The 21556-nt window shown below is 45.1% G+C and overlaps 1 protein-coding gene across 1 annotated transcript in view; it reads left to right on the top strand.

Annotated features, from left to right (window-relative positions):
• ttn.1 (titin, tandem duplicate 1) overlaps positions 1–21556 on the top strand; it is a 147589-nt gene that overhangs the window by 41343 nt on the left and 84690 nt on the right. The window contains exons 59-98 of the mRNA XM_062564885.1: positions 104–400; positions 569–646; positions 877–2127; positions 2478–2558; positions 2706–2798; positions 2933–2995; positions 3165–3203; positions 3345–3449; positions 3893–3928; positions 4010–5626; positions 6711–6761; positions 8040–8438; positions 8786–9064; positions 9537–9806; positions 9911–10050; positions 10163–10289; positions 10434–10700; positions 10813–11079; positions 11403–11666; positions 11759–11898; positions 11986–12112; positions 12430–12696; positions 12782–13048; positions 13243–13509; positions 13698–13837; positions 13920–14046; positions 14582–14724; positions 16072–16195; positions 16360–16626; positions 17110–17207; positions 17297–17465; positions 17739–18008; positions 18353–18619; positions 18717–18995; positions 19110–19518; positions 19745–19869; positions 19957–20223; positions 20458–20727; positions 20837–21136; positions 21221–21523. Coding sequence (XP_062420869.1) covers positions 104–400; positions 569–646; positions 877–2127; positions 2478–2558; positions 2706–2798; positions 2933–2995; positions 3165–3203; positions 3345–3449; positions 3893–3928; positions 4010–5626; positions 6711–6761; positions 8040–8438; positions 8786–9064; positions 9537–9806; positions 9911–10050; positions 10163–10289; positions 10434–10700; positions 10813–11079; positions 11403–11666; positions 11759–11898; positions 11986–12112; positions 12430–12696; positions 12782–13048; positions 13243–13509; positions 13698–13837; positions 13920–14046; positions 14582–14724; positions 16072–16195; positions 16360–16626; positions 17110–17207; positions 17297–17465; positions 17739–18008; positions 18353–18619; positions 18717–18995; positions 19110–19518; positions 19745–19869; positions 19957–20223; positions 20458–20727; positions 20837–21136; positions 21221–21523 — 10350 coding nt within the window. The remainder of the gene's footprint in view (positions 1–103; positions 401–568; positions 647–876; positions 2128–2477; positions 2559–2705; positions 2799–2932; positions 2996–3164; positions 3204–3344; positions 3450–3892; positions 3929–4009; positions 5627–6710; positions 6762–8039; positions 8439–8785; positions 9065–9536; positions 9807–9910; positions 10051–10162; positions 10290–10433; positions 10701–10812; positions 11080–11402; positions 11667–11758; positions 11899–11985; positions 12113–12429; positions 12697–12781; positions 13049–13242; positions 13510–13697; positions 13838–13919; positions 14047–14581; positions 14725–16071; positions 16196–16359; positions 16627–17109; positions 17208–17296; positions 17466–17738; positions 18009–18352; positions 18620–18716; positions 18996–19109; positions 19519–19744; positions 19870–19956; positions 20224–20457; positions 20728–20836; positions 21137–21220; positions 21524–21556) is intronic.

Genomic DNA, 21556 nt, shown 5'->3' with positions numbered 1-21556 from the left:
AGGAACATCTTCAAGCATGTAAGCACTTATTAGAGTGTGACTTGCTCCTTTGGTTTTGATTTGTTTTAATATAGTTAACCATGTACATAAATGTTCTTCAAAGTTGTCTCAGAACCAAAGACATCTGAGCTTGCAAGAAAACCAGATCTGGTAGATAAACCTGAGCCAGAAGCACCGAGGTCTGAGACGAAACCCCAAAAGGTTCTGGAAGAAGCAAAGAAGGCACCAGAAGTGCCAAAGAAGGTAGCAGAAGAGCCAAAGAAGGTACCCAAAGTGTCGAAGAAGGTACCAGAAGAGCCAAAGAATGCCCACAAACTTGTGACTGAACCAACAGCTGAAACAAAGCAACCAGTGCAGAGGCACCAAGCTCCCACACCAGCTGAAAAGCCTTCACAACAAGGTAGCTACATCTGAACATATTTTTGTAACTATTCCTTCTACCTCTTAATCTTCTAATTTACACTCTAGATCTTTCCTTCTTAGCTATCGAGCTAAATCCTCCAAAGTTTTGATGTCTGTGCTGTCGTGTATATTGTCTGTTCACTACATCGTGTTAATGATCAAACAGTAGAGCACAGCGAGATACAACAGGAAACAACTTCTAATGCAGCTAATGCACAGCCGGAGGCGGAAAAACCCATCAAAGGTATGCTGCATCTTTCTCAGGTGCTTTCAGAAGTCATTTACTTATAGTTTGATGAACTGCTGCACAGTTGAGAAGTAATGAGTCTTAATACATTTTACAACTACAGTCTAGTTGTAAAATTAGGTTCACGGTGAAATCTGTGTTTTTCTGTCTTGATGGTTTTTATTTTGTCTTTTCTCTTGGCCATCGCTTCTTTGTGCAAATCTTCAATGTTCTTGAAATGAATCCAGTTCTCTGCAAGACCGATCTTAAGCAAACAACAGCAGTGCTTGAAGACAGCAGGGAGTCGACTCTAAGGACGAGCATTCCTCTGTCAGAAGAAGTTGGACAAAATGAACAGAAAGTCAGTTCTTATGAAAGGGGAGAAGAGGTCACTGAGTCAACTTCTAAAAGGGAGATAAGACAGCAAATGGTTTCGACATGGTACGGTGGAGATCTGAAGATAGAGGACATTAAGCCAGCAAACACTGAACATGAGGCCAAGCTGCAGGACACCCAACCTTATTGCGTAGAAGACTTTCCAGAAGACAAAGCAGTGGACTCTTTGAGGTTCATCCCCCCACCTCTTAAAGAAGCAGACCTTCTTCAATTAAATAGAGACATCGCACCTGTACCTGAAAAGACTTATCCCACAAACAAAGAAGTTCCTCATCCAGACACCGGGTTCACATCCCAAAAAGATCTAGCCTTAAAGATAACTAAAGAAAAAGTCAAGAAACATGTGGAAGCTGATATTCCTTCAACCTTTGCCAAGCAGAGAGACGTCACTGAATCATTTGTATTGGTACTTCACAACAAAGTACTTCCAATGGATGATCTCGTTCAACATGAGATATCTTCTACATCTAAAGAAATCACTGTAGAAGAAAAGTCAAGAGTTCATGAAGAAATCTCTCTCTTCGAGCGAGCCAAGTCTGTTAAAGAGGAAGATGTTCCATTCATTAGATCCATAACTCCTCCACCTGAAAACTTAACACAAGTTCCTCTTTTTCATCCAATGACAAAGGTTTCTCCCAAAGAACAAGTAAAAATCCCTAAAAAGACAGATTCTACAATGCTGAAATCTCCCAAAGCTGCAGCAGAGATGTATGTTAAAGACATAGTACCTTTGGAGGAACCGACTCTTGTGTTTCCTGAAGAAGACCCAGCAACAACATCTAAACCAGCACAAAGTTCTTCACCTGAGAAGAAAGTATGTTCTGAAGACGTTTTACCACCAAAAGAACCTGTTCTGCCTCCATTGAAAGCCTTTGCCGAAGCCAAGGTTGCCCCAACTAAAAGATCTCAAGTTCCCCTGCAGAAGAAAGCTCTGACCCCTGAAAAAGAAACTCTTCTTCCAAAGCAGTCTTCTGTGGCACAAGACGTTATCACAACTCAGGTGGATTCACCCAAAGAAGTAATTACACCTCCAGCAACAAGAGAAGACGACAAGAAAGCCATGAAGGGAACACAGGAGATGCGACTGCAAACTCCTCAGAAAGGTATTCTTTGTCTTTGATAATAGAGCCGTGAAGGCTCCCAATGGTCATAAGATCAACCACTCTTTGAAAGACCCCTCTGTTTAATGTCACTTGCACAGCTTCGCTCTTAAATCTGCTCCATTCCACACTAATTTTCACAAGTTGTTTTCGTCCATTCTCTTTGAACGTGTTTAATGTCAGTTCTCCATGCGGTACGAACCGCATCTTATCATTGCAAGTTTTTGTTTTTCTGAAGTTTCTTCACATCTTATTCTTCTTGTTTATGCCTAGAATTACTTTCTAAATCATCTGTTGTCTTGATTGACCGCGTTGTTGTCTTGGTCTTTATCTTGGTGTCTCGTATTTTAAAGGGTCTCCTCTGGAGGAAAAGGTACCAACGGCACCAAAGCCTTCTGTTCCTGCTGCTGCAGCCAAAGTAGCTCCTCCTGCAGGTAGTCGGTCTGATCTTCATCGGCTCATCAAGAATCGTCCATGTTGTCTGTTTGTGTTCTTTGTGTCTTACTTGCCGCGTTTCTTTCCGAGTCACTAGTAACGTCCTTTTTTCTTGGCTGTAACTTTAATATCTTGTTTTCCCAAAGTTTCTCTACCTGAGGAGAAGACAGATTCTGCACCAAAGCCAAAGTCTTCACCTGATCCTCTTGCTCCTGCAGAGAAATTTGCTCTCCCTGAAGGTAGTTTCTTCTCTTGGTTTTCATCTCGTTGAAAAGTAATTGCCTTTTTTTGCCGTCTACTGTGTCCTCAGTATGCCTCTCTTTATTAATTCATGTTGTTGTTTGGGTCGTGATCTTGGCATCTTGTATTGTAGTGTCTCGTCCAGAGGAGAAGAAACTGGCTGCACCAAAGCCTTCACCTCCTGTTGCTCCTGCAGGTACTTCTGCCCCCTGAAAAACATGTCCTGTTTATGTTGTGTGTTCTAAAAAAAATCCCTCCGTTTTGTTTTGTTTTGTTGTTTTTACAGAATCTTTTCTTGTCATCACACTTAAAGTCTTAATCTTAATGTATTCTCTTGGTCTTGACCGTTGATATTATGTTCTTAGTGTCTCCTCCAGAAGAAAAGAAACCAAATCCTCCTGCAGGTAGTGTACTCTGTTTGTATTGTTTAGCTTCCTCTTTTTCATTCCTCCCAGGAATCTGTTGTTGTGAACTCTTCAAGTTGTCTTTCTGTTGGTTGCTTGTTTATGATCAACTATCACATCTTTGCCAATCATTTGACCAAGTTGGCGTTCTTGTAGCTCAAGTTGCTCCGGTGGAGAAGAAACTGTCTCCAACAGTGAAAAAGCCTGAACCTTCTCCTGTATCAGAGACAATGTCTCCGCCCGAAGGTAACACATCTTCTGTAGCTGTTATTAATGTTTCTCACTTCTAACCGCTCCAATCTTCGTACAAAGCAATCTGAGCTTTGATCTTAGAAACGTAGTGTCCCGTTCAGTCGGAGTCTGTTGGTCTGATGTTTGTATAAACTCGGTTTTATGTCCTCTAATCCAATTCATGAGTATTCCCTTCTAACGGTATCTGTTGAATGATTCCAATTAACCATCAACATCTCTTGATACATCTGGAGTTTTTAATGCTACGCTGTAACATCCTGTTGAACACCTGATGACATCATTGCATCCTAAAACATTTTCAGTAAAAATAATCCTGGAAAATAGAAACCAAAGCATGCCAAACTTTCTTAACTCTTAACTTGTGACCAAATGAAAACCAACCTCTTCTTTTATTTGTATTGTGTGAACTCATGTTGATCTAATTTAAATTCCTGCAGACAAGGGACCGGTTTCAGCACCTGGACCAACTAAAGGTATACAAATAGTGAATCCTGTTTTGTTTCTTATATATCTCTGTGGGTGTTATAAAAGTGTATCTACTACCTCAAACACAGCACAAGCTCTTAGGAAAATGGGTCAAATCCCAGTCCAGGACGCAAAAAATACGAAATCACCAAAGAAGAGGAGTAAGTTCAGCAGCTTACCCAAAGAGACGGATCCAGTACCAGAGGTTGTTAAGCTGAAAAAGGTTCCAGTGAAAGCTACAGACCCTGAGGGACAGGTTAAAACTCAGAAACCAGAAGGGACGAGGCGCCAAGATGAAGAACTAGCGGTAGATCGAGAAATAATAACTCTTGGAAGAACTGAGCGAGTCGTCACTGCAGATGACGAGAAGGCCCAGTTGGGCTACTTTGAGGAGGCTGAAGAGAGAGCAGGTTGCCAGTTCCCTAAGCTTGAAAAAAGAACAACCAAACTGACAAAGGTGGATGAGCAAAAAGACTCAACCAAACTAAAACCATTTGAAAAGTCAGAAAAACCAGAAAAAGAACAAGAGAAGCTCAAACTGAAAAAGCCCAAACAGGAAGATGTAAATTATAGAGTTGAAGCAACGAGGCATTGTGATACAGAAATGACTGTTCAGAGTCTGCGCATTAGACAGAATCATGAGGTTTTAACGCTTGGAAGTTTTACTGCAGCCGACAAGGAATCCAAAATGGGTCTTTTGGAGGATCATGAAAAGCCCAAGGACGAAGATGAGAAATCAAAATGGAGTCAAACTCCTAAAGAGCCAAAAATTCAAGAACCTGAACCAGATTTAACAAAATATAAAATAAATAAGATGCCAATGAAAGAGGAAGAGCTGTGTGTTGTGACACTTAAACCATTTGAAAAGCTTGAGAAACCCGTAAGAGCCGGACCTGCAAAAGCTGAGAACGAGAATGAGAAGACACGGTATACAGATGACAATACATTTAGGAGACTAGAGATGCCTTGTAGAGACCAACCAACTTCTACTATAACACAAAAAAAAGACCAAGATGCTCCATTTAAGAGTCCAGAGGTAACACCTGAGTCCAGCAAAGACCAGAAAGATATACCCAAAGTCACCAAGTCTTTAGAAAAGCCACCAACAAAGGATCCTAGTCAAGCTCAAACTCCTAAAGAACCAAAGGAGCAACAACTTAAGGAAATCGAAAAGACTGCAACACATATAGAAAATACAGAAAGGGAGATCCCACAAAAAGAAAACAATATCCCGAAAAAGGGGGTTGAACTCAAAAAGACCCCTTCGCCTCAAGTGGCTAAAGACAAGGCGGAGGAAAAGAAGCCCTTCAAACCATTGGAGCAACCGAAGAGGATTGAGCTGAAAAAGACTATGTCATCATTATTTAATGAGCAAAGACCTAAAGAAATTGAACACATCCCCACTGAGAAGAAACCAAATGAACAGATTTCGGCAAACGACTCGGTTGAAGCTGAGTTTCCGAAGAAGCCGTCGCCAGAGGTGTTTTTTCAACAAGAACAACCTGGGAGAGCCAGGGTTCCTCTGGTGAAGGAGGTCTCTCCTGGAGCAGTGCAGATGAAGAAGCTGCCCACCCAGCCAGAGGAGGAGGCTGAAGGGGGCGAGGAAGAAGAAGCCTGGGGCTGGGAACTGGTTCCCACTGATGACTGGGAAGGCAAAGCAGATGATGCGGCGTTGGAGACTCCAGGAATGCCCGGCGGCAAACGAGGTGAAACATGTCTCACCTCGTGAACGTCTAAAAGCCCCCCTCGCTCATCCATCTCAAAGCATTCATCTAATCTTCATCTCCTCATCAATAAATCACCTTATCCATCGGATCATCTGGAGCTTCAATCATGTTGTCCATCATGTGTCCGTCCACCCACTGAGATGATTTCATGTTGTCCATCATGTGTCTGTCCAACATCCACCCACTGAGATGATTTCATGTTGTCCATCATGTATCTGTTCAGCATCCACCCACTGAGATGATTTCATGTTGTCCATCATGTGTCTGTCCACCATCCACCCACTGAAAGGATGTCATGTTGTCCATCATGTGTCTGTCCACCATCCACCCACTGAAAGGATGTCATGTTGTCCATCATGTGTCTGTCCACCATCCACCCACTGAGATGATTTCATGTTGTCCATCATGTGTCTGTCCAACATCCACCCACTGAGATGATTTCATGTTGTCCATCATGTATCTGTCCAGCATCCACCCACTGAGATGATTTCATGTTGTCCATCATGTATCTGTCCAACATCCACCCACTGAGATGATTTCATGTTGTCCATCATGTATCTGTCCAGCATCCACCCACTGAGATGATTTCATGTTGTCCATCATGTGTCTGTCCACCATCCACCCACTGAAAGGATGTCATGTTGTCCATCATGTGTCTGTCCACCATCCACCCACTGAGATGATTTCATGTTGTCCATCATGTGTCTGTCCCCCATCCACCCACTGAGATGATTTCATGTTGTCCATCATGTGTCTGTCCACCATCCACCATGTCCTCTTGTGTCCTCCACATTAACCATTAAGTGTTTCACTGATTTTGTTCATGACAACTTCTAGTTCTGTGCTTTGTTTTCCATCCGTTCGTCCCCTTTTTTTAACTAGTCACACGAATCTGTTCATCAGATATTCATCTCCGTCTTCATCCTCTTTTTCTCAGTGACGTTCCCTGTATTTTCTCTTGTGTTTGATTCATCATTTTAGCATTGCTCCAATCTAGGTTGTGATTTCTGCTTAAATACTCAAATAGATAGACTTAAAACTCATCTTATTTTTTGTTGTTCAGATGGAAAACCAACTGAAGACCCACCTAAAGGCAGAGGCCGAGGACTTGGGGGTATGACATCATCCAGAGCTTGCGTGTATTAATGGTTTGCTCTTTGTGTTCCTTGTGCTAAGTAACGTCTGAAGCTTTTTCACGAGTGTCGTATTCTTGTGTTATCCTTCTCAACAGATATTTTGTGTTAAGCTTTGCCGAAAGGTTAGAGGAAGCAGAAGAGCTGGGTATCGAACCTCCAGCATATCTTTGATCTTGTTGCTATTCAGGCAAAATTCTTTTTAAGTTGGAGAAATAACTAAACTGTTGTGTGTCAAGACTAAACCTAAGTTGTTTTAAAAAGTATATACCCAGATCTTGTCTACAGAGAGTCTCTATTCCATCCAATGTAAGCACTCTTTCTTTCTGACATCAGCACGCTTTTCTTAGCGGTATGTCTATTCTGGGACCTCAGAGACTTGTTGAGGGAAAATGTTTCTTATTGTCCAACATATATTTATGTTGTAATCAACTTTAAAGAAATTGGGTAAGTAGGGATATAACGGTATTAATATATCCCTGAAAATGAGTCACAATTCAACAGAGGAAAGGGAGAAGCTAACAGAAGGCCCATAGAGAGCTATAGTGAGACGGCAACTAAGCAAGGTATGAAAAGCCAGGAGTCATCGTGACACCGGGGATGGCAAAAGGTTTAGGACAATATATTGTAGAGACACTATTGTAGAGATCTGGGACAATGGTCTCATGTGTGTGTATGTAGACACTAGGAGAACGGGAGGGCCAGCAAGATAAGGTCAGCTGACCAGACTGAGTCAGTCTAGCATCCACATACCAGATAGAAGGGGCTAGTGAAGGACAAGAAGAAGAATAGTGGGACGACACCAACAGGAGGAAAGTTACGCAGGTAGAATGAAGGGGAGGGCTTCACGCAAGCGAATATTAAAAACCGATGTGTTGAATCATCGAATCGTGGGTGTCTTTCCGGAAAGAGCTTGGTTTATTCGAGGTTTGGCGATCTGTCTGTTTTGTTGTCTTCATCTTTATAGCCGATGGATTTGCAACATCTTTCCCTCTGTTGTGATGTTTGTGTGGTTTGTTGTTCGTCTTTCTTCAGAGAATACTGATTGAAGATCATAAAGTGACTTTGCATGTTTCTATTCTTGACAGAATCTTATGTTCTAACCTTGTTTAGAACATACATCTTTTTAATGTGTCATTACCTCGACTAACTGACTGCCCATGGTGGGCACATGGTCTTAATAACATCCCATAGTCGAATGTCTGACTCTTCTTCACACTCCATCCTCTCTGAAACTAAGTTGATGAGTTTTTCTGCAGCGAGACAGACCCCGTCTCCTGGTGACGGAGGCCGGGGCCGTGGTCTGAGGCCTGGAGGAAAAGGCCCGTCGCCGCCGGAGGAACCCTTTGGAGGATTCAAACTGAAAGCCGTCCCCCTGAAGTTCATCAAGAAGATCCAGGACATCGTGCTGCAGGAGGCCGAGTCCATCGGCTCGTCCGCCGTGTTCGAGTGCGAGGTCTCGCCCTCCACCGCCATCGCCACCTGGATGAAAGACGGCAGCAACCTGCGCGAGGGCCCCAAGCACAAATTCACCTCCGACGGCAAAGACCGAAAGTTGAACATCATCGACGTGCAGCTGTCCGACACCGGCGAATACACCTGTATCGCAAAGAACGCCGGCAAGGAGATATCCTGCACAGCCAAGCTCATTGTAGAAGGTAAACTAGAAAATGTTTGACGGTAACAGTTGTAGGTGGAATGCAGGGGACAGGGGGAGGGGCCTGAGAGATACAAGAAGAAAAGGAGGTATATCTCTAAGTCTTAGTGTCAGATTGGGTTAATTAGTACTAATACCAATCCCCTCTGTAAGGCAGGTAGACTAGACTAGTCGCTAGTCTGCATCTTTGTAGCCTCCATACGCCTTTGCGGTAGACCTGGGCTGGTCCTTCAAAAACTCCTAGGCTGAACCGAGTGCTTTTCTACGGAAGGAGAATGAGAATGGAGGTACCCAGCTTTTATTTGGAGAGCATATGTGGTTCTTAAAATTACTTTTATCTTCATTCAGAGCTGCCTGTGAAATGGCTGAAAGAGCTGGAGCCAGAGACTTCCTGTATGAAGGGTCAGCCCATGTATCTGATCTGTGAGCTGAACAAAGAGAGAGACGTCATCTGGAAGAGGAACGGCGCCCTCCTGAAGAAACTAGCTGGGAAAATAGCCATTAACATCATTGGCATGCAGCATGCCATCACCATTCAGAACGCCACAGAGGAGGACGCCGGCGCATACACATGCGAAGTGGAGGGAAATGAAGATGTCAAGACAACCACCAATGTCAAAGTCATCGGTAAGCAGTCACATGCAAAATTCAATTCAATTCCTTTTATTTTGTATTTCCATTACTAATAATGTTGTCAAACCAGGTTACATGTTCTACAATAATAGGATCGGGAACAATAAGCTAGTTCAGGACCAGTGTAGAGCTGCTAATGCTTTTTTGTGCTTCCTACGTTCTATGATGTCGTGGTTAGTTCTGTCATGGTTCATGCGTAAAATAAGGTACGTCGTAACTGTGGAGATAAGCCCTTCTTCCTTTGCCAAAGAGGCTTGTGACTGTGAAGGAGGAAAAAACACTCATTTGGCAACCTTTAGTAGTTAGTAACCTTTAGTTTATCTCTAACTAAAAGCTCACACAATTGGTATTTGCAAACATGAGAGCTCTATCTACCTCAGACGGAGGTATCCTCATTGTTACTGCTGCTCCAATGCACTCTGTAACCGGATAACCTTTAAAACTCTACCAAACTCTACCTACTCAGAAATCATCAAAGACTGGCTGGTTAAGCCTCTGAGGGACCAGCATGTGAAACCAAGGGCCAAAGCCACATTTAAATGTGAGCTTTTCAAGGACACCCCCAACTGGAAGTGGTTCAAAGGAGACAATGAGGTCGCTCCTTCTGACAAGGTAGATATCCACAAAGATGGAAAGGACGTGACGCTCACCATCAACAACTGCCAGCCCAACGACGTGTCCGACTACACCATCGAAGTGGAGGATCGCAGATACACGGCCAAGCTCACTCTGGGAGGTTGGTGGAATGTGTACAGATCCTCGTCAAATACCATGTGACCCAAAAAGGTCTGTCATGCTGTGGAGTGTTGTGCTGTTAACAACTTTTTTGTGATGTTTCAGAGCGTGAGGCTGAGGTCCTGAAGCCCCTCTCCAGCGTGGAGGTGGTTGAGAAGGAGGAAGCCAACTTCGACACTGAAATATCTGAGGAGGATGTGGCCGGCGAATGGAAGCTGAGGGGGCAGGTGCTGATGAGGTCTCCGGTAAGATCTCAGATGCACCTGATCAGACAGCAGCTTAACAAACAATCTCATTGCTCAACGAAATGCCCTTTTCGTTCCTCCAAAAACTCCATATTTGTTCTTATTATCTCAGAGCTGTGACATCAAAGCTGAAGGCAAGAAACGTTTCCTGACGTTGAAACACATCCAGCTGGATCAGGCGGGTGAAGTGTCCTATCAGGCCCTGAACGCCGTCACCAGCGCCATGCTCAGTGTCAAAGGTATGAATCCGTCGTGGATACACTCTTTGTACTTTTTCTGTTGGTGCCGCGCAACAGAGGAGTTTCAGAGGGAGAACGGTAAGAAAAAAGACTGCTGTGGTTCTGCCTTAGTGAATAACTGACCCCATCATTCGCACCTCCCAGAGATCGAAATGGGCTTTGTTGACCAACTGAAAGACCTCAAGGTGCCTGAAAAGAAACAGGCCAAGTTTGAATGTACTGTCACCAAGGAGGTGTCAAAGGTCATGTGGTTCAGGGGAACAGAGATTATTACCCCGGGCCCCAAATATGAAATATTGGACGACGGAACTAAACACATGCTGATTGTAAACAGCTGTGAGTTTACCGACGAGGCTCAGTACACTGTGGAAGTGTTGGGACACAAGTCGTCCGCTCAGCTGGCAGTGGAAGGTGAGTGGGCCGAGAGAAACACTTCATGCTTGCTGTCGTTTTGATGTCTGTGGCTTTAAAGTGTCTGACGGCCACCAAACCGCTGTGTGTCCATCGACCTCGTTTATTTCAGGCATGAGGCTCAAATTTGTGCAGCAGCTTCAGGACCAAACTGTGAAAGAAGGTAAAGCAGTTCAGTTCGAACTGGAACTGTCACACGACAACGTGCCAGTGGTTTGGTACCGAAACGAGACGAAGCTCCATGTGAGCCGAACGGTGCTCACGAACGTGGAAGGAAAGAAACATACTCTAGAAATAAGGATGTTGTCTCTAGATGATACCTGCCAGATAAAGGCAGAGGCCAAAGGGATTTACTCCACAGCAAAGCTCAATGTCATAGGTAACAGTACTCTTCCTGTCTTCTCTGCAACTGCACATTCATGTCTTTACAAACGTGCTGGACTCATGTCATTACAAGAAGAAAGATACAGTTAACATCTGCGGTCAATAAAATACTTTGAAGATGTTAATGCCGTCACATGGCTTAAACGATCATTCTGGTTGTTGCACACTTTATTCTGAGCCACACCATCAGTCTTACAGGTTCCTTTTGTAATGCTGAGGATGACTCTCAATGGAAGTCTTTCCATAGCGTCCAGGGGTGCAAACGCACGGCTGGGAAGTCAACCATAGGGGACTAACTGGGTCCCTGTTCTGTTCTAGAGGGCGATGCCGTCTTCGTTGTGAAGCTGCAGGATTACACGGCCACAGAGAAGGAGGAGGTGAGTCTGGACTGTGAGCTGAGCAAAGACGTGCCCGTCATCTGGTACCACAGCGAGAAGGAGATCATCGCCTCCAAGTTGATTGTCATGAAGTCGGAGGGAACTCGAAGGTCTCTGATTCTGAAGAAGGCAGAGCAGAGTAATAAAGGACAATATGTATGTGACTGTGGAACGGACAAGACCTCGGCCAACATCAACATCGAAGGTATACATGGTGAAACTGTTCTTCATGTTCTGAGCATGGAGGTGACACTTCCTATCTAAAGTCTTCTTCTACGTTTCTTTTCTCACCTACAGCTCGAGACATCAAGGTGGTCCGGCCGATTTATGGTGTGGAGCTTTTTGACGGAGAGACGGCTCGCTTCGAGGTGGAGATCTCTGAAGATGACGTCCACGGCCAGTGGATGCTGAACAGAGAAGTCCTCAGCCCTTCTTCTGTGAGCGTCTCTGCAGCTGGGTATTCATTAAATTCACTCACAGGCTTCTCTGTTAGTAACGGTAACGGCTTGTTTGTTATTGGACAGGACGTGGACATCATTGAAGAGGGCGGCAAACATACGCTCATTCTGTACAACTGTAAGCTCTCCATGACCGGTGAGGTGGCGTACACCGCTGCCAATGCCATCTGTTCTGCTAACCTAAAGGTCAAAGGTGAGCCAGCGCCAACGTTACCTCATCTTTTCTCTTAAAGGAATATAAAGCAGCGCATTATTGTTTAGGAAGACTGTGGAATTTGTTTCAGTTATCAACGATTCTGTTATCAGTATCAATGGAACATACAGCAATTCAGTGAAAAGTTGTTCATTGAAACCTTTTAAAAATGTTTTAGTCTTTTTAGGGCACAATAATTGACAATAATATCTACATAAAGAGTATACCTCATTTAAATAAGAATTTAGTTCCCCGCATTAGGACTTCATCTGCCCACTGTATCAAAGAAAAATCGTCTCCTTGTATTTCTTCCTCAGAACTTCCTCTGAACTTCCTGACATCGCTCAGTGACGTTCAGGTGTACGAGAAAGACGAGGCGAGGTTCGAGCTGGAGCTGTCCAGACCCCCAAAGAGTTTCCGCTGGCTGAAAGGTCCTCAGGAGCTGCAAAGCGATGACAAATACGAGATGATCCAAGAGGGAAACATGTATGCTCTGGTGATCCGATTGGCCGCCTACGACGATGAGGCCAAGTACATGTTTGAAGCAGAGGACAAGAGGACGACGGGCAAGCTTGTCATCCAAGGTAACTCTGGTGTGCATCTACAGCTCTAAAGGAACCTTTAAAGGATAAGGTTTTTTTTCATGATGCAATGAATCTTTGATTGCAGGTATTCGCCTGGAATTTGCTAAACCAATCAAGGACGTGACTGTGAAGGAGCGGGAAACGGCCGAATTCAGCGTGGAGCTCTCCCACGACAAGATCCCGGTGGTCTGGTACAAAAACGACATCCGCCTTCACCCCAGCAAGGTGGTGCACATGTCGGATCACGGAAAGACCCATGTGCTGGCCTTCAAAGAGGTCACCATCGACGACACGTCCATGATCAAAGTGGAGGCCATGGACAAAAGCGTGACTGCCATGCTCACCGTGCTCGGTCAGTGTTGACTCTTTAGTAGCTGCTAACCCGTTCAGCTTTTTTCTAAAACGGGTTTGTCTGTTAAACAGAAATGTACTTTTGATACAGAGAAGTCTGCTGTTGAAGAAATATTAAGTGTCTCAGTTTGGAAACTATTTGAAGATGGTTTCCTAACAGGTGACTCCTGGTTTTTGACTATAACTCTTCTGCAGAGGGCGATCTCTATTTCACCACCAAGCTGCAGAACTATACCGCCGTGGAGAAGGATGAGGTGAAGCTGGTTTGCGAACTGAGCAAATCCGTTGCTGATGTGAAATGGTTCAAGGACAGCAAAGAGATCATTCCCTCTAAGAACATGGCCATCAGCACCGACGGGAAGAAGCGCATCCTAACGGTCCGGAAGGCAGAGAAGACCAACATCGGAGAGTACACCTGCGACTGTGGCTCAGATAAAACCACAGCCAACCTCAACATTGAAGGTAAATTGGTACATCAATGTCGACATTGAGGTTATAATCTGCTGCATGAGGGAAAGCATCTTCGGAATAGTGTCGGAGGTTAAAGCAGCTGAAAGTTCACTGAAGCACAACGAACAGGAGTTAAATGGTCTGTTTGACAAGGAGCTTTGATTTTAGTCTTATTATCAATATTCTTTCCCCCCACGCAGAGCGCGACATCAAGGTCGTTCGACCACTTTACAGCATTGAGGTCACAGAGACGGAAACGGCCAAGTTTGAGACAGAGATTTCAGAAGAAGACGTCCATGGGAATTGGAAGCTGAAGGGAGAAGCTCTGCACTCGTGTCCCGTAAGTCTTGTGAGCATTTGACCCACCGGCAGTGTTCATAGTGAGGGTTGTTTCATCATTGCTCCTCTTCTTCTTCCTTCAGGATGTGGAGATTAAGGAGGAGGGAACCAAGCACATGCTGATCCTCTACAACGTCCGGATGGACATGGCTGGAGGCGTCGACTTCTCAGCAGCCAACGCCAAGTCCAATGCTCAGCTCAGAGTAAAAGGTGAGACTCTTCTTCACCTTTTCGTCCTCAACTTTTTCAATGAAATACAGAAAAAGCTCAGATTTCCTTAAAGCTCCACATAGACATCAACTCAAAACATTTCCATGTGATTTTGAAGCAATTCTGAGCTCGGCCAGATCTTTTTACTCTATAATATATAAGTAACTATATATGCATTACTCAACATTTCTGGATACAAAACAGTTTGTTTAAGGTTGTTCTGAATATTTTCCCATTAAAATGTTTAAGGGGGTTACTCTATAAAGTTTGAAAATTTGGTAGATGAATAAAACTTAAATATTATTATTTAAATCCATACCAAAGAGTCAAATGGGCCAGTTGAAGAATTACAAGAATGTTATTCATCTGAGAGGGTGTCTGAGGTTCATATCTCATCTTCTAACTTTACATTTGCATTCTAGCCAATCAGCTGCTGAGCTTATTTTAGATGTTCTGCTTTATCTCAAGTGAGCGGGTACTCTCTGATTGGAGGAGGTGGACTTTTAACACATGTCTTCTTCTTGTTCTCCTCCAGCTCGGTCCATTGGTGTGCTGCGTCCTCTGAAGGACGTGACAGTGACGGCCGGGGAGACAGCAACCTTCGAGTGCGAGCTGTCTTACGAAGGTATCGTGGTGGACTGGTTCCTGGGGGGTCAGAAGATGGCGGCGAGCGACCGGGTGAGTAGTTTAAAATATAAATTGTACTTAACTTAACATTTATTAAGATTTCATCAAACTTGTTATTGTTTGAAAAATGTAAAAGGAACTAGATTACGTAGGACTCATATTATGTAAAACTAAGATATAGATGTAGATACCATAATTAATTAATACTATAGGTATATGTGCTTGAAAGAAGTTATTGAACAAAAGTAAATCCTGAAACAAGAATGGAAAGGTTTTTAAGGGGCTGGATGTATTTTTTAGAGCGTTAAAGCAGCAGTTAAAAATAATCTTTTGTTATCTTGAACTCCTTATAAGCAGAAAGAGCTGCAGGTAGCATTAGCATGGTAGCATTAGCATGTTAGCATCGGTCTGCAGGACCTGAGCGACGAAGGGACCTCTTGTCACAACAGATGTTAAAGCCTTAAAAAAAAAAAAATGTATTGATTAATTTAATGCCAGCTAAATGATGTTACAAAACCTAACAACAAAAGGTAAGATTCAATTCAGAATGTTAAATAATATTGCACAAAAAATGAAAAAAGTGAGAATAAAACTTCTATACATTACATACAAGTACAAACAAGACATGCAACCCAGTGGCTCTCAAGGTGAACACACACACAGCCAAATAAAATGAGGGATGACTTTGTAAAAACAGGAACATGGACTAAAAGCCGGATGGTGCTGCAGTTGTTAAGGAAAGAAGAAAAAAGAAAACATCTATGTCAGAGGCACAGAACATTAAAGCATTTAGAGTATGCGGAATACAAAATTTGGTCAGACGCAGCCCGGCAACAACAAACGAGACGGATGCAGGTTGACGAGCATCGACCGACAATTTCTACAATGCTGTAGTGGTTTCAGAGTAGTGATCAGTGCAGTCTGGGTATCCAAGGTAGGCACTGAGTAATTCGAATTTAACAAATGTTTGTTAAATAATTGTATTTAATAAACTTGTATTTGTATTTTGGATATGTATTATTGTGATTCATACATGCAATATGTGTGTTATTCCAACTGTTTAGACAGTGACAAATGTAGCAGTTACGCACAATCAAATACAAAACAAATGGTAGAATAAGCAGTGCTTTTACTGTCCATTCATTGCAGACGACAAACAAAAAAACATGTTGCTCAGGCTCACTTGGATCCTGTATTTAAGCCGTATTGCCGAATTGTAATACAATTTCAATAGTATAGTATAGTAGTTTTAAGAGTATTTTGGTCTGATTTATTTCAGACGTTTATCAAACAATCTCAGTGAGAACATCACTTCATAAAAACAACAGCAACGTAAACGCAAGCTGATCCATAAGCTGATGGGTTTGAATATTAATGATATGATTTTTGCGTTCTCAGGTGAAGACTCGCGTGGCGGGAAAAGTTCACACCCTGACCGTCAGAGAGGTTGCGCTGTGCGAGGCCGGAGAAGTCAAACTCAGCACCAAAGACTTCCAGACGCACGCTAAGCTCATCATCAGAGGTGAGGACCCTACTGGTTCTACTGGTCTTTACTAATTTTCCTAGACTTTGAGGGCCCCACTAGTTCTAGTAAAGCTGGGCTGTGTTGAAACCCTTTTCCGTCCTTTGAGACGAAGGCTTCACAAACAGAACCAAAGAAGCGTGTGCTTGTCTTGACACCTGCAGAGCCGGCGGTTGAGTTCTCCAAGCCTCTGGAGGACCAGACGGTGGAGGAGGAAGTCACCGCCACGCTGGAGTGTGAAGTCTCCAGAGAGAACGCAGAGGTCCAATGGTTCAGGGACGGACAAGAGATCAGGAAGACCAAGAAGTACGAGATGATTGTAGACGGGCGCAAGAGGGCGCTGCTGGTCCACGACTGCTCTCCGGACGACTCCAAGACCTACACCTGTGATGCCAAAAGCTTCAAGACCTCCTGCTTCCTCAATGTGGAACGTGAGTAAAACTGAGCTCTAAATCAGACTTCAGAGTCTCATAATGTTTGATTTAAAATGTTCATGATTAAATGACAAATGAATCATGAACATACATGATGTTGTGTTTAGATGTTATTTTGTATTATCTGAATAAAAAAACTCAAGTTACGTAAATGAGTTAAAAAGTCATTCTGCACTATTTATCCTCCTGTGTGGAGGTTAGTTTTACATAAATAGTGCTAAGTTAAATCTCTCACAAAGGTTAAAATGATCAGTAAATCAAGTATTTACTGCGTAACTGTATCACATCATATGTTATAAGTTATGAGGCCATAATTTATAGAAACTTTATTTCTTATTCTTTACTTCATGTTGAGCCTTCGTACTTTTAAAAGTACTCTTAGCCTCTGTACTTAAAAGTCTACAAAAAGTAAGCAAAGTGTACAATAATCTGTTGAAGCTTTAAATAATCATTAATTTGTCATGTCTTATTCCTCCTCAGCTCCTCAAGTGGAATTCACCAAGCCTCTGCAGGACGTGGAGGTCAAAGAGAAGGAATCGGCTAAGTTTGAATGTGAAGTGTCCCGCGAGATGGCCAAGGTGAGAACCCCCTCCAATCAGCAGCCGGCTCTGCTGCCGCTTGACATCCCGAAACCTCAGGGCTGAGAAATGTAACGTGTGTCCTTCAGGTCCGCTGGTTCAAAGACGGCAACGAGATCCGGAAGAGTAAGAAGTACGAGATCCTGGCTAAGGGGGTCCAGAGGACCCTCGTTGTCCACAAGTCCGCCTTCGACGACGAGGCTGAGTACGAGTGTGACGCAAGAACCTCAAAGAGCTCCGCCATGCTCACAGTCATCGGTGAGGACTTCCTGCTTTATATATAAAGACATGTATGTGTATTGTATTCCTTTGGGCCTGTGGTTTCCACACGTTTTCTGTCCCCTCTTTCCCTCTCTCTCTTTTTCTCTCAATGCCCTTTTATCAGTCTTTGTTACGCTCGTGTACCCTGAGCCGTACCCGGGCAACGCCGGTTTTGCTTGCTTTTTTTTCCTTTCATCTTCGTTGCTGTGTTAAAGCTGGTAATCAGAGTCAATGATCAGGGCAGATTAAACCCTTTTTATCCGGTTCCAGAGGAGGCAGCCCGGTTCACCAAGAACCTGTCCAACGTAGAGGGCACAGAGACAGACAACGTGAAGATGATCTGCGAGGTCTCCAAGGCCGGCGCCGAGGTCACATGGTACCGGGGGGAGGAGGAGTTGCCCGAAGGAGGGCGCTATGAGCATGTGGTGGACGGACGCAAGAGGATCCTTATCATCCAGGACCTGAGGATGGAGGACGCCGGAGACTACAACTGCAGGCTGAGCACCGGTATCAAGACCTCTGCCACACTCAAGCTCAATGGTAAGAAGATGACCTGAAGGACCAAATATTGATTAGCTTAGCATAAAGACTGGAAACCTGAGGGACAGCTAGCCAGGCTTTGTTGAAAAAAAAAAACATCCACTAAAGCTCACTAGTTAACTCGTTTGAGTTGACTTGTGCTTTTTTACATTGAGTTTTCGGTCTTCATGCTAAGCTTCATGATTTGTGAACAGACATGAGTATGGTGTTAGTGCGATGATCTCAAAGAGAAGGATGTGGTGTTTTAGTTCCGATCAGATCAGTTTGATTTGACCTAATGTTATAAACAGTATAAACACTATTTTTTCACTTTGACTCCTCCTTTCTCGTCTTTCTCCCTCCAGAGCTGGCGGCAGAGTTCATTGCCCGTCCTGAGAACCAGGAGGTGGTGGAGGGCGAGAAGGCCGAGTTTGCCTGCTCCGTATCCAAGGAAACCTATGAGGTGAAGTGGTTCAGAGGAGACAAGGAGGTGGAAGCCGGGGACAAGTACACCGTGATCAGCGAGGGAAAGAGGAGAGCTCTAATTGTAAAAAGCTGTGAGATGAAAGACGAGGGAGGTTACGTCGCACACATTGGTGGTGTGAAGGCGTCCGCCGACCTATTCGTAATTGGTAAGAAAAATGTCCTTTACCGAGTCTCGTCTTCCATATCTCGCTCTGGTGATTTCAGAGCGACGGTTCGGTTAACAAAGTTTGCTTGTCACTGCAGAGAAACTGAGGATCATCACACCCATCAAAGACACGGAGGTGAAGGAGGGAAGTGAGATTGTGTTCAACTGCGAGACGAATGCAGAGGGAGCAAAGGCCAAGTGGCTGAAGAACGAGGAGACGATATTTGAGAGCGGCAAGTACGTGATGGTCCAGAGGGACAACGTGTTTTCTCTGAGGATCAGAGACGCCCAGAAGGGAGACGAGTCAAGCTACACCATCACCCTGACCAATCAGAGGGCGGAACACGCAAAGAGCACCGCCAGCGCTAGAGTGACCGGTAATGACAAGGATGCCTTTCACCTCAGTCAGAGTTGAACACGCCTTTAATGTCTACATGGTCTCTAATGTTTTTCTTTGTTCTGTCGATTGTTTGCGTCCTCTCTCTCCACAGCGGAGAAGCTGAGGTTCCTGGATCCCATCGAGGACGTGGAGACCCAGGAGAGGAAGACAATCAGCTTTGTGTGCAAGGTGAACCGGCCCGAGGTGACGGTGATGTGGATGAAGGCTGGCCAGGAGGTAGTGCTCAGCAAGCGCGTGGTCTACCGGGCTGACGGGCTCAAGCACACGCTGACCGTCAAGGACTGCACAATGGAGGACGAGGGCGAGTACACCGCCGTCATTGGGGACGACAAGTGCGCCGCCGAGCTGATCATCAGCGAGGCGCCCACAGAGTTTGCCGCGCAGCTCAAGGACCAGACCATCACCGAGTTCGAGGACGCGGAGTTCACCTGCAAGCTCACCAAAGAGAAGGCTGTGGTGAAGTGGTACAGGAACGGACGGGAGATAAGAGAAGGAGCGAGGTAAAAACAACACTAAGTCTCAGAGTTAAACATTACTTGCCTTCGATCTTTTTGAGATAAATGTGACTGAGACTGAGGTGAACAGGCTAGCTCATATGAGCCTGTCAGACGTGACCCAGGGCACAAGACCGAATATCTCAAGGAGAGATGACGACCATACATAACAAACGCCTCCTTCGATCCGTCAGTAGATTACCTGCTCAGTGACTTTTGACCCCATCTGCAGATATCACATGGAAAAAGAAGGCCGGACATGCAGACTAATGGTGAAGGTGTGCAGACCGGATGATGAATGTGAATATGCCTGTGGTGTGGATGAGATGAGGACCAGGGCCAGGCTCTTTGTTGAAGGTAAACTCTTGTTCTCTTCTCAATATTGTTGCATTGAGGCAAATGTTCCCCTTTTGAATCATCAAAAATTTGTCTCCACCCCGGCAGAGACCCCGGTGGAGATCGTCAGACCTCCTCAGGACGCGTTCGAACCTCCGGGCTCTGACATCGTGTTCGAGGTGGAGCTCAACAAGGACCGGGTGGAGGTGAAGTGGATGCGGAACAACATGATCATCGTCCAGGGAGACAAATACCAGATGATTAGCGAGGGTAAAGTCCACAGACTGCAGGTCTGTGAGATCCGACCTCGGGATCAGGGAGAGTACAGAGTCGTCGCCAAAGACAAAGACGCCAAAGCCAAGCTGGAGCTGGCAGGTGAGTATCTGCTGAGATACATGAGTCACCAATGTAGCACATTTAGGTAGTTTCTCTTTAAGTTCACTCACCATTTATATAAAATATAGTCTTGTTCTGAAGAGAAGTAGAAAAGGATTTGTGGAAACTAGTTGGAAAGAACTGTCAGATGCAGTGACTTAAGGGCTTCAGGTTTGAGGTGCCTCTCTGGTAAGAACCTGAAACCATTTATTGAGTATTCTATCTCCTGTGCAGCTGTTCCAAAGATCAAAACCACTGACCAGAATCTGGTCACGGACGCCGGTAAGCCCTTCGTCATGAGCGTCCCTTATGACGCCTACCCTCGTGCCGACGCCGTGTGGTTCCTTGCTGGCACCGCACTGCCGGTCCAGAACATCGACACCTCCGCCGACAAAACAGAGTTCCGCCTGAAGAGCCCCAGCAAGGAGGACCGGGGCAGGTACAAGGTGGTCATCAAGAACAAGCATGGCGAGGGGGAGGCGTTTATCGACCTTGACGTGATCGGTGAGTTTGTGGATCAAACCATCGACGATGGATATCTACTAGCTTATGAACCCAGAGTAAACCTGTGAAAGTCAGAGCAGTTTTTAAAAGTCACGTTGGTCGTTTCCAGACGTCCCCGCACCCGTGAAGAACCTGAGAGTGGTGGACACTTCTGACGGGGAGGTTAGTTTGGCCTGGGATGAGCCTGAGAGCGATGGCGGAAGCAAGATCGTGGCCTACGTGGTGGAGAGGCGTGACTTGAAGCGGAAAACCTGGACGCTGGCTACAGACCGCGCCGACACACCCGAGTACTGCGTCAGCGGCCTCCAGAAGGACTCTATGTACCTCTTTAGGGTCTGTGCTCGGAACCGGGTCGGCAGCGGACCCGTCGTTGCCACCACGGACGCCGTCCAGGCCAAGAACAAGTTTGGTAAGAAAGGGCTAAAAACCTCTCGACTACACTCGTACGCCGTCTGATCTCTGATCCCTCATGAGGTGTGTTTTCTATCCTCAGATGTTCCAGATGCTCCGGAGAACGTCGCTGTCGGAGGGGTGAACAGGGTTGGTGTCACCATCACCTGGGAGCCCCCCAAGCATGATGGTGGCTCCGAGGTCACCGCCTACGTGATTGAACTACGCGACAGGACCGCCGTAAAGTGGGAGGCGTCCATGGTCTGTAGTGCCAGCGACCACTCGGCCACGCTGAGCGACGTGGTGGAGAACAAGGAGTACATCTTCAGGGTCCGGGCCGAGAACAAGGCCGGCATCGGCAAGCCCAGCGCGGCTACAAAGCCAGTCAAAATCATGGATCCAATCGGTAAGAGAAAACCAGTTTGAACCTTTGTTTTCC

Source organism: Pungitius pungitius, chromosome 10, assembly GCF_949316345.1.
Source record: "Pungitius pungitius chromosome 10, fPunPun2.1, whole genome shotgun sequence".
Taxonomy (NCBI): Eukaryota; Metazoa; Chordata; class Actinopteri; order Perciformes; family Gasterosteidae; genus Pungitius; species Pungitius pungitius.
The sequence above is the reverse complement of the archived record's forward strand: the minus strand, read 5'-3'. Positions and strand labels throughout refer to the sequence as shown.